Source organism: Scyliorhinus canicula, chromosome 2, assembly GCF_902713615.1.
Source record: "Scyliorhinus canicula chromosome 2, sScyCan1.1, whole genome shotgun sequence".
Taxonomy (NCBI): Eukaryota; Metazoa; Chordata; class Chondrichthyes; order Carcharhiniformes; family Scyliorhinidae; genus Scyliorhinus; species Scyliorhinus canicula.
In genome coordinates this window covers 42,567,864-42,582,549 of record NC_052147.1, presented here as the reverse complement: position 1 = coordinate 42,582,549, position 14,686 = coordinate 42,567,864, and the positions used below count along the sequence as shown (strand labels likewise).

Below are 14,686 nucleotides of genomic sequence, written 5' to 3'. Positions count from 1 at the left end.
ATATAGCAATATAAATAAAGTCAATGAAGAATACTGCTCAGAGATTACAAGTGGGAATCCTGATAAATTGTGTCACTATTTCTGCTGTGGCTGAGATTGGCAAACCCAGGATGACCAGGTTTCTGAACAGCTAACCCGTTTCACTGCTGCTCTCAAACCAGCCATCTGTCGACCCAGGTTCAGCTCGCTTTGGTTTGTTTAGCACTCTCCTTCCACCACATCAGCAGTGCTACAGCAATGTTCCTTGGTGCCATGAGCAACCAGAGCAGACCCATCAGGCACGATCTTCTCAAAGTTCCCAAGCGAGCGCATTTAGCCGTGTTTCCTGGCACTCGCAGTGTCGAGAAACACATGGCTATTCAACGCTACTCGCTTTGAATAAGGGGCCTAAACGGGAAATGCATGGCCTAGTCCGCACATAGCCCCTTATTTTTTTACACTCTCCAGAACTCCTCATTGTAGCAAAACCCACAAAAAAATCCCTGACCTGGCAGCGTAGCCTGGCACCCTGGTAGTGCCCCCAGGCACCTTGGCAGTGCCAGCATACCCAGGTGGCACCAGCAATGCTATGGCATCAACCTGCCCAAAGGGCATGCAGCTGGGGCCACTGACCCCCTTGGAGACACCCATGAGTGCCTTTCTGTCTGGTCTCTGTTTGTGGGGACCAGTACCAAACAGCGCTCACCTGAGGTCTCTGAAGCGAAGGGATTGAAACCAAAAGCCTCCGGTACCTTGGGAATCTGCACATCAGAGTGAGGCTTACTGCCTTATTCTAATATGCAGATTTGCCAAAACCTGATGGGCAGGGTTCCCCTTGCATCGTCTCACGAGATTGTGTTGAAGTTCGCGAGGCGTTGCTAGCCAGGTAGATCCCGGGACCAATATCTCCCGACTTTCACTTGCCACGACACGTCGAGGTGTGCTGCTTTCCCAGTGCAGCGTGACCAGAAGATCACGCCAGTCATCTTTTTAGTTTTTAATTTTATAAGAGCCAATTTTATTTTTAAATTTTACTTCAGATTATTTGTACATCAAGCGTAAATTCTGTCTTTCAGTATCAATTTATCATTGATCCCAGTGGCATGAATAGTCCAGTTGCTATGGAAACTGATGGTCCTTTATTAGAAGATATCCAGATGATCAGAAAGACCGTAGAAGATCAAGCAACTCAGGTATAAAATGGCATTATTTCATTGTTTTTTGAAATAAAGTCATGAAAGAACTTAATAACATTGTACAATTCATACATACGAGTGTAAATTAGTACCTGTCTGATTAGCTTTAAATGTAATTTCCGATACAATTTAATCTTGTGGCTCCGTTGGTGTTCATTTAATAATTGCTCTTCCTACGCTGGTATAATTGAACTTGAGAAGGTGTATGCATTCATTATAATTTCAGAGATTGGAAGAGCCCAGGATTGCTTTTTCTTGAATCCATTGGGCCCCACAAAAGATCTTGTCCCAAGTGGATACAAATATAATTGGCTTTGTGTGAACAATTCCACAGTTTAAATTGAAATAGAGTTCATGCAAGAGGCAATGGGAGACTACAGCAGGAAATGGATGTATGTAACAGTACAACTCCTTGGAATTACTGTGTTTTAAGCTGGTGTAAGAGACTCACTGATATGACTTCAAAATAATCTTAATATGATTGCTTCCAAATTTATTTATTTATCTGTTCAAGCTATTCATTCAGCTGTAACAGACATTCGCTGTTTATTTTACAAAACTTGATCAAAAATACTGTCACAGCTGCAGTCTTACACATTTCCCTTTGAAATGATTTCACTGTAGATGCAAATTCATTGCTCTGCTTGCATAATTCGACAAACCTCTCTTGCATTAGCATAAATTGAATCACTGTGATCAGTCTGCTAGAATATATTAAAAACGATAAACCTACCTGAACTTCCTTTTTCACACTTCCAGTATTGTTTAATTATATGCACATTTTTTTATTGATATAAACAGTTTAAGTAATGTTTGTAGTGTTAAAGGAACACCTTTAAATATGACCACTAGGATAGCACATTTTGGGCTACATATTGACACCTTCCAATCCTTGTAAAATGTTTAGCCTGAACTTTCCATGGGTAATGCCATAGGAGATTAACAAGTATATAAAAATATGCATCAGTGCATTTTTTATCTGTTCGATTCACATCACTCCTCATTTTTGTTTGTTTATTTAAAACTTATTTTGGAATTACATGGTCCCTCTCTAGTTGAAAGTGATTTAGTTGCCACCCAAACCCTGTATATACTTGAGAACTGCACTTCCACAAAAGTGACAGTAAGGCTTCTGTCCTCAACAGCCGGAAAAGAGCAATTAAGTTCTACCTTCGCTTACTGTATATTTTAACATAAGAACTAGGAGCAGGAGTAGGCCATCTGGCCCCTCGAGCCTGCTCCGCCATTCAATGAGATCACGGCTCATCTTTTGTGGACTCAGCTCCACTTTCCGGCCCGAACACCATAACCCTTAATCCCTTTATTCTTCAAGAAACTATCTTTATCTTAAAAACATTTAATGAAGGAGTCTCTATGCTTCACTGGACAAGGAACCCCATAGATTTGCAACTATTTGGGTGAAGGAGTTCCTCCTAAACTCAGTCCTAAATCTACTTCCCCATTATTTTGAGGTTATGCCCCCTAGTTCTGCTTTCACCCACCAGTGGAAACAACCTGCCCGCATCTATCCTATCTATTCCCTTCATAATCTTATATGTTTCTATAAGATCCCCCCTCATCCTTCTAAATTCCAATGAGTACAGTCCCAGCCTACTCAACCCCTCCTCGTAATCCAAACCCTTCAGCTCTGGGATTAACCTAGTGAATCTCCTCTGCACACCCTCCAGTGCCAGTACGTCCTTTCTCGAGTAAGGAGACCAAAACTGAACACAATACTCCAGGTGTGGCCTCACTAACACCTTATACAATTGCAGCATAACCTCTCTAGTCTTAAACTCCATCCCTCTAGCAATGAAGGACAAAATCCATTTGCCTTCTTAATCACCTGTAAACCAACCTTTTGCGACTCTTGCGCTAGCACACCCAGGTCTCTCTGCACAGCAGCCTGTTTTAATATTTTATCATTTAAATAATAATCCCGTTTGCTGTTATTCCTACCAAAATGGATAACCTCACATTTGTCAACATTGTATTCCATCTGCCAGACCCTAGCCCATTCACTTAACCTATCCAAATCCCTCTGCAGACTTCCAGTATCCTCTGCACTTTTCGCTTTACCACTCATCTTAGTGTCATCTGCAAACTTGGACACATTGCCCTTGGTCCCCAACTCCAAATCATCTATGTAAATTGTGAACAATTGTGGGCCCAACACTGATCCCTGAGGGACACCACTAGCTACTGATTGCCAACCAGAGAAACACCCATTAATCCCCACTCTTTGTTTTCTATTAATTAACCAATCCTCTATCCATGCTACTACTTTACCCTTCATGCCATGCATCTTTATCTTATGCAGCAACCTATTGTGTGGCACCTTGTCAAAGGCTTTCTGGAAATCTAGATATACCACATCCATTGGCTCCCCGTTATCTGCTGCACTGGTAATGTCCTCAAAAAATTCCACTAAATTAATTGGGCACGACCTGCCCTTTATGAACCCATGCTGTGTCTGCCCAATGGGACAATTTCTATCCAGGTGCCTCGCTATTTCTTCCTTGATGATATATAAATGATTTTAAAACAATTCTGCTTCCTTCTCTGAAAGAAACACAGGTTTGCCTCAGCAGCCGATTCATTTAATATGCATTATATGGCATCATGTTGCTGTCTTTATAAAACCATTCATCTTCCAACTTAACGACAAACAACAAGAGAAATTAATAACATACATTATGGTATTATTTTTGGCAAGCTTATTTTCCAGTAACCAATTTCAGACACCACATATAAATGAACTGTTTGGTGATTAATAGTACATGCATGATGTATGCACCTTTTACCAAAAAAAAACCCCTTGTTTTCAGCGTAATGGGTATTAATGTAATGGGTATTAAATCATTTCAGATCTCGGGTTGCATTCACTACATAATTTTCAATATTCAATATCGTGCAGTGGCATTTTATTAATTATTGCTGTAACAGGGCCTTTCCTTATCCTGTGGGAAGTCTTTATTAAGAAGACATGTCTTTGATTACTGATCCCTTGAAGGAAAGGCAGAGCTTTATATATTAATACTTACTGCCTTGGTAAAAGTGATTTCAAATGAAATTATTAACTGAACAAAAAAAAAACTTTGAAGAAAATTCTGGAAATGCGCAGCAGGCTGAACAGCATCCGTGAAGACTGAGCCAAAGTTGACGTTTCAGGTCAATGGCCTATCACCTTAGATGTTTCTTGATGCAATTTATTTTCTGTGGCCAAATCTTATTGTAGTAAAAACCAGTAATGTAGTTATTTTAGTTACAAGTATTATTTGCATTGCTTGACATTGACTTACTTTTCTGTAGGCACAGAAAGATCTTCGAAAAGATCGTCCACTTGTGCGCCGCAAATCTGAGCTGCCTCAGGATATCTACACCGTGAAGGCCTTGGAATCCCATCGCCGGGCTGAAGAGATAATATCTGCTCACGATGGGCATTAGGCTATTTCAACAGAAGAATATTGTAAAAAGCTGTTCTCTGAACTTGGTCTATTGTAGAAGCTACTATGCTTTGTGCCATACCAATCAGCTATACATTGAGTCAACGCTTTCTTGAATCCAGTTTGTAGGCAATAACTTACCATATATGAAGTCGATCTTTGGTAGTTCAAACAATGGTAAATAGAGTATTGTGCTTTCTACAATCTATTTCAAAAGATGGAGTTAAATGTGTGAGTTGTCATATCCACAGAACTATAGAGTTATAAAATCTGTTTAGCATTTATATTTATCCTTTTATTTACACTTGTGTTTGAAAATAAATGGGATTTTGAGTCTAAAATTATTCCTGAGAAGTCGCAGACTGAGTTTTTAGTACTAAAACCACCATTTTGCATTATGACTATATTCAATCCAGTATACTTATCACTGCATCCCAAAATTTATTGATATAAATGTAAATGTCTGAATTTCTGAACTCATTAAACATCTTGCACTAATTCTGATTCTTTTAAATAAGGAACCATCCTATTTTTAAAGTCAATTTTATTAATGCACTGCATGAAAAGTATCTTTGGGGGATTTTAAAAGCATTGGTCATTTTTTTCCCGTATGATAGTACCGCATCTTTTCGAGCACATAGGATTTCATATTTTAAGTAAATTGTTCACTTGAAATTTTAAATCTGATTTTAGTTCCCTATTAATGTATAAAAGAACTACAATTAATTCCTGCTGGATTGGTTTAGATCTAATCTTTTTATTCAGGTGCTTTGACATCTCATTTTATAGTTTATAAAGTTAGTCAAAGTTCTTTACATGTTGTCTGTCTTCATGTATGTTATGCAAGACTAGTTAGGAGTTCTGATGGAACTCTGATTGTACTAAATCGGCTGTGGCAAAAATTCTCAGGGTTCGCTATTACCTTAATCCATTCCTTCAACCTATTAACGTTCTCAATCCTGGTGTTTTTATAATCTGTCTTGTCAGTTTGCTCGTCTACTTTATGAAATTGTTGTGTCTCGAAGCAAAGGGGAAATTTTGAGATCTCTTGTGGAGAATGGATTTGGAAAAATGTCACTTCTAATTTGATGTGCACTAGATTTTGGATATGAAAAATGTCACATGCTGTTTTAACTTCAATGTGCACTACATTTTGCAACTGTTAGAAGGAGGATATGATGGCCTCGGCATGTGAAACACCAAGGTATGTATTATCTGTTGTAAGTTATATGAAATTACTGATTATGATTAATAATCAGAAGCTGATCAGAGGAAAACCAAAAATAAATGTGCATATTCTCGAAGTTCATGTTCGGTCAGTTTGATGTAACTTTGGCACCAAATTTGAGTGATTACAATCCCCAGCTGATTATCAGGTTTGTGATGCAAATAGTGCATGGTAAGAATATCTGCAAACACCATTAAGTTAAAATATCTTTGTGTTCCCATCTCTGTTTACATTACTTTAAGATTTTTTCTGTGTCTACATGCTAAAGAAAGTTTAAAAGTTGTTGGGGTATTCAGGGCTGTAAAGAAAATTAACAAAATTAGAAGTTTTCCCAGCTTTATTGCACAAGAAAAATCTTCAAATTTCTAGAAAGCACTTCCTGTTTAACTTGAAAAGTGAATGCTTAAAAAAAAGTAATGTCCTACACAAGCATGTTGCAAAATCTATTTTGACTTTCATGTACTTAAGTTCTTCTCAGCAGTTGTCATAGAAATTTGTCTTTAACACCTTTTCTTTTAGGACAGTCGGATACTTTTACCATGTGGTACCTTAACAAGCTTTGGCTGTGCTGTTTTTTTTATTTGCATACCATTGTTTGAACTTCCGTCTGACATTGACTAGTAGTTTATCTCACATTATTTGGTTTTGGGTGTTCAACAATACGTTTGTGTGAGGTCTTCAAGAAAGATTGTAATTTTATTTTGGCCACTAGAAAGTGTATATTGTTTGTATACAGTTCAGAATATGATCCTGTCTTCAGCAGTTTTCCTTTATTTTAACTTGCCTATTACTAAAGATTGACACTCACCAAATTACAAGTCAACTTTGAATTACCTTTTTTCTGCTAGTATGATTGGGGTATTTTCACATTATTGGCAAATAAAGTTATGTTAAAAAGAGTGTCCTTGTTTTCTGGTTTGCAATGGATGACACACAAGTAGTTGTGGTAGGTTTCACCTGCTTGAGCTGTTCGTAAAGTAGTGCTAGCAATTACTGTGCAAAACACAATTTGTTTCTATTCATAAAATGCAGAATATATTTTTACACGATTCAAAACTAAATGACAATTTGGTAAAAGGATGTAGACTCTGGAAGACTGGGGTAATTTAAAGTCATCTGCAAAGTGACTTTTTATCATTCTTCAGCTTAACCAGCACAAAACTAATGCCCCATAGCCAGCACACAAGCAGTTTATGATTGGTTATAGAAATTCTTAAATTCTGAATAAATGTAATTCCAAAGCTTGTTCTGGTGACTGTTTTTCTTTCCAAGCAGCTTCATGATTGACACTTTTTAGTTTATTCGTATTTGTTTTTTTTAAAAAGCCCTGTACAAGAGGAATGTCCAGTAACATGACAAGTGACCTTTAGTGTGATACCTATATAAACGGCTTCATTTTAATATTGTACATATGTTGTACTTTGTTTTAAGTAGTGTAATATCTAATAAAGTAGATTTCATATTTTGTACAAAATGGTCCTATGTACAGAATAAAAACTTCCTAGCAACTAAGTTGATGAATGGCAAAGATGTTATTATTTTAGAAAATATTTGCCATAAGCTGGCATTAAAGATTTTGAAACATCAAAAATGTAAGTTTATTCAAGCTCTTATTTTTTTTGTTTTTATGCACTGTTAAGTTTGGAATTACTGACTATCTCTACAACTTTGTACCGTTTTAATCACAACAGTTTTAGCCTGTGATACCTGTGTCACAAGTAGGCTTACATTAACACTGCAATGAAGTTACTGTGAAAATCCCTAGTCGCCGCACTACAGCGCCTGTTCACGTACACTGCGGGAGAATTCAGAATGTCGAATTCCCCTAACATGCATGTCTTTTGGGACTTGTGGGAGGAAACCGGAGCACCCGGATGAAGCCCATGCAGACACGGGGAGAACATGCAGACTCCACACAGACAAGCCAGGAATTGAACCCTAGCGCTGTGAAGCAGCAATGCTAGTTTATGTCCACTGTTTCATTTAAACAATACCATGATGCATTCAACATTCCAGAAACATTTTGTAATACGGTTTCTTCAATCTTTTGAAAACATGCTGTGCTTCTCTTGATGTCACAGTCTTTTGTCTTTGATTTACTTTATACATTGTGTTCCTTTTTTATTATTTTGGACAAAGAATTTTTAAAATTTAATTTTTAGTTGAAAGAACTGTTATGGGCCAGGGTTTAGAGAACCCTAAACCGTATCATGGAATTCACCTGACCCACAACTTTTAATAGATTGTGGTATGTGGAGCACACGGCCCACTCTACAGGTGTGGTACAGCAGAAATGGAAAAGTATTTTTTAAAGCAAAATAATGTTTATTCTATGAACTCAAGTTAACATTTTTAAAACATACAGTGAACATCTTAGCAACCATTAATTCAAATACAACTCTCAAAGAATACAACACTAATCCTTAATAACTTCCCAAACAACATCCAGAAGACAAAAGAAACGCCTTTTAACAGAAGCACATCGGGTTTACATTCACTACTGAAAACATTTATAATTCTGAATTCACGAAATGATCAGGAGATAGTCTTTTCATAGCAGAGAGAACAGCAGTGCACCTGCTTTGTCTGGCTTCAGCTCCAACACTGAAAAAACAAAAAAACAGACACACCCAAGCTTTTCTCAAAGTGAAACTGAAAAGCAGAGCCAGAGCTCAGCTCCACCCACATTCTGACATCACTGCAGCCAGAGCTCAGCTCCACCCACACTCTGACATCACTGCAGCCAGAGCTCAGCTCCACCCACACTCTGACATCACCGCAGCCAGAGCTCAGCTCCACCCACACTCTGACATCACCGCAGCCAGAGCTCAGCTCCATCCACACTCTGGCATCACCGCAGCCAGAGCTCAGCTCCACCCACACTCTGGCATCACCGCAGCCAGAGCTCAGTTCCACCCACACTCTGACATCTCTGCAGTAACATCAGCAGACAGACATTGCTTAAAGTGACATTCTCATGACAAAACAAAACATAGTTGGACGAGCCTTTCCTATCATTCAGCTTCCTCATCCCAAATATCATCCTGGTAAATCTGCCCTATATATTCTATTAATGTGAAGCCCAAAATTGCACTTGGTATTCTCACATTTGCTAACCATGACCTCCACTTTTCTATTTAATCTCTTGAATTTTCATGTTACAAATACAAACTTTGTAAGTTTATGGTTTGGGACTGTTGGTTTAGTTTAATGTAAAATGATAATATTAATCGCTTATTGTCACAAGTAGGCTTCAATGAAATTACTGGGGAAAGCCCCTAGTCGCCACATTCCGGCGCCTGTTCGGGGAGGCCGGCACAGGAATTTAACCTGCGCTGCTGGTCTTGTTCTGCATTTCAAGCCAGCTGTTTAGCCCACTGTGCTAAATCAGCCCCAGGTTGGTTTAAAGTGAGAAAAATGGAGAATAGTGAAGGGAGGGAGGGTCATGTAACCTGCTCTGAATCTTGTGGCTTGACTGCTTTGGAGACGGTGAGACCCAGATTAATTTATTAGGAAGGGACAATGGCAAAGGGCAATTTGTGATGATTTTGGTAGACAGTTAATCTCCCAAGCCTCTCAGAGAGGTGTTGGAAGGTCAGGTTTTAATTACAAGATAGATTGAGTTAGGGGATCTAAAGGACAACTAATTAGCATTCTACTTGGATATGAGCATGCGACTTGGATGCAAGGCCCATGTGATTCACATTGCTATAGAGGTGGGCTTTGAGAACGGAAGCATCCATAAAAAGCCATTCTAGCTTTGGGTTATTGGGTTTTTCGTAAGCTATTCTTGAACAACACATACTGATGGTCTGCAAGAATCGGAGGGGGGAGGAAGAGGCAACCAGTCTCTGTTATTCACCACATAAAACATGGATGGAAGCTCTCACTTGGGCTGAAATGGCCATGTTCATAAGAATTTAATGAGGCTGCAATATTTTTCTAGCTTTGGTTAGAAAGTGGGATCTCCTGTGTAACCCTCACCTTGAACGTCAGTTCAGGGATATACGTCACCGAGCTAGTAAAGGATAAGGGAAGCAAACCCTTGGAAGCTGAAAATAGCTTTGAACTGGTTCCTGGAAAATGAAGTGTCCATTTAAGGGACAGATTAAAATATGTGGAGGTGGGTGATTGTTTGTATTCCATCTGTGATGAAAGAAAGAGAAAAGAAACGCATAGGGATGATGAAACTGAAAATAAAATAAAGAAATGATGTTAGCAGGTAAACGGCAATGGTTTAATGTGATGAGGTGAATAATGTCTCAAAACGAGAACTACCAGAAGATGAAATCTTTGTTAGCCCAGTGTTGAGCTGGCTCTCACGTGGAGGTCCCCCCCTTAATTATAGCTCATATCTAACACACAGACTCGGAGACAGCAACTCTGGTAAAGACGTTCTTTATTTGCCAAAGTACAATGGGTGAGCAATCTGGGGCAGATTGACTCTACCTTGCATTGCTTTAGATTCAACAATTATGCAATTTCCAAAAATCAGCAGCCCTGCCTCAGCTGGACTTGATCCAATCATTGTGACTGCAGATTACACCAATTGACCAATAAAATTGTTTTTTGGCAACCTGGGACTGCTCATTCATCTGCAGGGCCTTACCATTGGTGTTCTGATGCTTCCCAGTCTCTTTTCCACTGTCCTTGATGCTTTCTATAAACAGTCCTCTTTATCTGTCTCTAAATGGAACTAGAAGTGTGTTTGTTTACTACTGATATTATTGGTCTTGTTTATTGAGCAATCCAAGTATAAAGGTGTATGCTGGGTTATGTACCACTTGTGTCTTACTTTTCTACCCCCTTTTGACATCGGAAGAAAAGGATAACAACAAATAGTGGATGCATAAGAGACAGGTAAAATATAGAACAAAGAACAGTACAGCATAGGAACAGGCCCTTCAGCCTGCCAAGCCTGCACCGATCACGTGTCCTATCTAGACCAAACTCCTTTATCCTTCTATACCCCATCTATTCATGTGTCTATCCAGATAAGTCTTAACAGTCGCTAACGTATCTACCTCAACCACCACACTTGGCAGTGTATTCCAGGCCACCACCACCACCCTCTGTATAAAACAACTTCCCCCATACATCTCCACTGAACCTATCCCCCCTCACTTTGAACTAGTGCCCCCTTGTAATTGTCATTTGCGCCCTGGGTAAAAGCTTCCAACTGTTCACCCTATTTATACACCTCATATCAGGTTGCCCTCAGCCTCCGTCTCTCGAGGGAGAACAGTCCCAGTTTATTCAATCTCTCCTCGTAGCTAATGCCCTCCATAGCAGGCAACATCCTGGTAAACCTTTTCTGTATTCTCCAAAGCCTCCACGTCATGGTAATGTGGTGACCAAAATTGGACACAGTATTCCAAATGTGGCCTATCCAACATTCTGTCTAACTAACATAATTTGCTATCTTTTATAATAGATACACCGTCTGATGAAGGCAAGCATGCCAAATGCTTTCTTTACCACCATTTCCACCTGTGCTGCCACTTTTAAGGATCTGTGGAGCTGCTCGCCCAGATCTGTGTGTCTATGCTCCTGATGGTTCAGCCATTTATTTTATAGCTCCCATCTGAATTGGAGGATCTACCAAAATGCATCACCTTGCATTTGTCCAGGTTAAATTTCATTAGCCATTTTTCTGCCAATTTTGCAGCCTATCTATATCCTGCTGTATTTGTTGACAATCTTCATCATTGTCCGCAACTCCTGCAACCTTAGTATCATCCGCAAACTTGCTAATCAGACCAGCTACATTACAAACCACCATTCGGAAAAAACACCCTTCTACTGCTACCCTCTGACTTCTATGGCCAAACCAGTTCTGAATCACCCGTGACCCCGTGTGATTTGATATTTTGCACCAGCCTGCCATGAGGGACCTTGTCAAATGCTTTACTAAAGTATATGTAGACAACATCCACAGCCCTTCCCTTGTCAATCATTTTTGTCACCTCGTCAAAAAACTTGTTCAAAACCATGCTGTCTGTTGCTAAAACCATGCTGTCTGTCGCTAATAAGATCTTCACTTCCAAATATGCATAGATCTTTGAGAATCTTTTCCAACAATTTCACTATCACTGATGTCACGCTCACTAGTCTATAAACACCTGTGTCATCCTTGCTCCTCTTCTTAAATAATGGGACAACATTGGCTATCCTCCAATCCTCTGGGATCTCACCTGTGGCCATCAAGGAAACAAAAAATTCTGTTAGAGGCCCAGCGATTTCATCTCCCGTCTCCCTCAATAATCTGGGATAGATGTAATCTGGCCCTGGGGATTTGTCTACCTTAATGGTTTTTAACATACCTAACACTTCCTCCCTTGTAATAACAACCTGTTCTAAAGTGTTTGCATGGCAAAATCTGGTTCCAACTCCATCTACAAGTTTGCTGGCGATATGACCATAGTGGGCTGGATCTCACAACAAGTCAGAATACAGGAGGGAGATAGAGAACCTGGTGGAGTGGTGCAGCGACAACAATCTCCCTCAATGCCAGCAAAACTAGAGTTGGTCATTGACTTCAGGAAGCAAAGTACTGTGCAGAACCCTGTCTGCATAAATGGGGCCAAGGTGGAGATGGTTAGCAGTTTCAAATTCCTAGGGGTGCACATCTCCAAAAATCTGTCTTGGTGCACCCACGTCGATGCTACCACCAAGAAAGTACAACAACGCCTATATTTCCTCAGTTGGAAATTTGGCATGTCCACATTAACCCTTCCCAACTTTTACAGATGCACCAGAGAAAGCATCCTATCTGGCTGTATCACAGCCTGGTATGGCAACTGCTCGGCCCAGGACCGCAAGAAACCTCAGAGAGTTGTGAACCGCCCTCTCCATCACACACATCTGCCTCCCATCCATTGACTCCATCTACAACTCCAGCTGCCTGGGGAAAATGGGCAGTATAATCAAAGACCCCTCCCACCCGGCTTACTCACTCTTCCAACTTCTTCCATCGGGCAGGAGATACACGCACGAACAGACTCAAAAACAGCTTCTTCTCCGCTATTACCAGACTTCTAAATGACCCTCTTATGGACTGACCTCATTTACACTACACCCTGTATGCTTCATCCGATGCCGATGCTTATTTAGTTACATTGTATACCTTGTGTTGCCCTATTCTGTATTTTCTTTTATTCCCTTTTCTTCCCATGTACTTAATGATCTGTTGAGCTGCCCGCAGAAAAATACTTTTCACTGTACCTCTGTACACGTGACCATAAATAAATCCAATCCAAGTGTTTACATATCCCACTGAGACATCACCAATAAACGTGTTCCTTTCCTTTGTGAGTACCGGTGCAAAATGCTCGTAAGGATCTCACCTATGTTGCTCGTTCTGGGTGAGTGTGCTTTGTAGCCACCTGGGGTGGCCACTGCCCAACACAAAATGGAAGATTGCAAGGAATGCAGGGAAAATAGACATGTTGTAAAGCAAGCAGCTTGCAAAGCGCTTGTATATTTGGACTGCTGGAGAAACCAGTTTTGACTGCTGCAGAAACCAGACAGCACTGTGAAAAGAAACCAGTTAACATACTAATGAGGCGATCCCCAGATACAATGGAAACAAGTTAAACACAGGTCAATACATTGAATGGAAGGCCAGACCTTTCGGCGCCAGAAAAGCCCAAAACAATAAGTCCCAAGAACCGCCCCAGTGACTGAGGAACTGCCCATTATTGGGGGATTCAAACATAATCGATTGGGAAGAGACGCAATCGATTCCAAGCAGGTAAGGGAGTCCGCCCAAAGGGGTGCGGATCCCCTGGGACCTATAAAAGACAGGTCCCACACATGGTTCAGTCTTCTGATCCAGCCCTTCTCTCTCTTTGACCAACACTCCTCCGTGGACCAGCTTTTGCCAAGAAGATCTTGAACAAGAGAGAGGAGAGGGTTCGGACAGCAGCCGCCAACAAGTAAGTGCCTCACAATGATCGCTACCAGGGATAGGCACTCCTGAACCCTTTTAACTTATACCAACCTGAAGTCTGCAGAGCAGAGCAAGAGGCCTTGTTCCCTGACCCAGCAGTTCCTTCGAGATAAGAATTAGTTTATTTAGCGGTAGGAATAAGTTTAATCCTTTTAGCGTGTGCATGGGTAGTTATTATAATTGTATTATAATAAACTCAGTTGTTTGGACTTACTAATTGGTGTATGGTTTTATTGTTTTGAACTTCACCTTGAAGCTTGTGGCAGTATCTTAATGACACCTGGCGACTCCAGAGCTAAGTACAGAAACAGAGCCAAATTGAGTGTTAAGCACCCTCACCCAAGAACGACCAACAGCTTAACACTCAATTTGCTGGCGGCTGCTGTCCCCAACCCTCTCTCTCCTTCAAGGTCTTCTTGGCAAAAGCTGGTCGAGGTGCTGGTCCACAGGGGAGGGCTGGCCAAGGAGAGAGGAAGGCCGGACAAGAAGAATGAACCATGTGTGGGATCTGTCTTTTATAGGTCCCAGGGATCCGCGCCCCTTTGGGCGGACTCCCTTACCTGCTCGGAATCGATTGGGTCTCTTCCCAATCGATATGTTTGAATCCCCCCAAATCTGAAGCTGTTCCTTAGCTACTGGGCGGGCTTTCAGGTTCTTTGTTTCCGAACCCTGCTGGTGCCTGGGTGTCTGGTATCCTCTACAATGTTGCAGTTACTTCCCCATTTGTGTCCATTGTCTCTGGAATCATTCCATTAACATGCTAACTATCTCGGAGATTGCCTTATTAGTATGCGGAATGTTCGTTTCTGTGCTGTCTGCTTTCTTAGCAGACAGAATCCACACCTGCCTAGTGCAGCCTGCTGGTGCTGCAAACATTGTCCATTTT

General features: G+C 40.6%; 1 protein-coding gene across 4 annotated transcripts in view; it reads left to right on the top strand.

Moving 5' to 3' along the window:
• The window catches only part of ppp2r5ca (protein phosphatase 2, regulatory subunit B', gamma a), a 263,516-nt gene extending 256,076 nt beyond the window's left edge, over positions 1–7,440 (top strand). For all 4 annotated transcript variants that reach the window (XM_038776761.1, XM_038776753.1, XM_038776778.1 and 1 more), the window contains 2 exons: positions 1,056–1,172; positions 4,488–7,440. In XM_038776761.1, the coding sequence (XP_038632689.1) occupies positions 1,056–1,172; positions 4,488–4,622 (252 nt within the window). In that variant the 3' untranslated portion in view covers positions 4,623–7,440. The remainder of the gene's footprint in view (positions 1–1,055; positions 1,173–4,487) is intronic.
• The last annotated feature ends 7,246 nt before the right edge of the window (positions 7,441–14,686 follow it).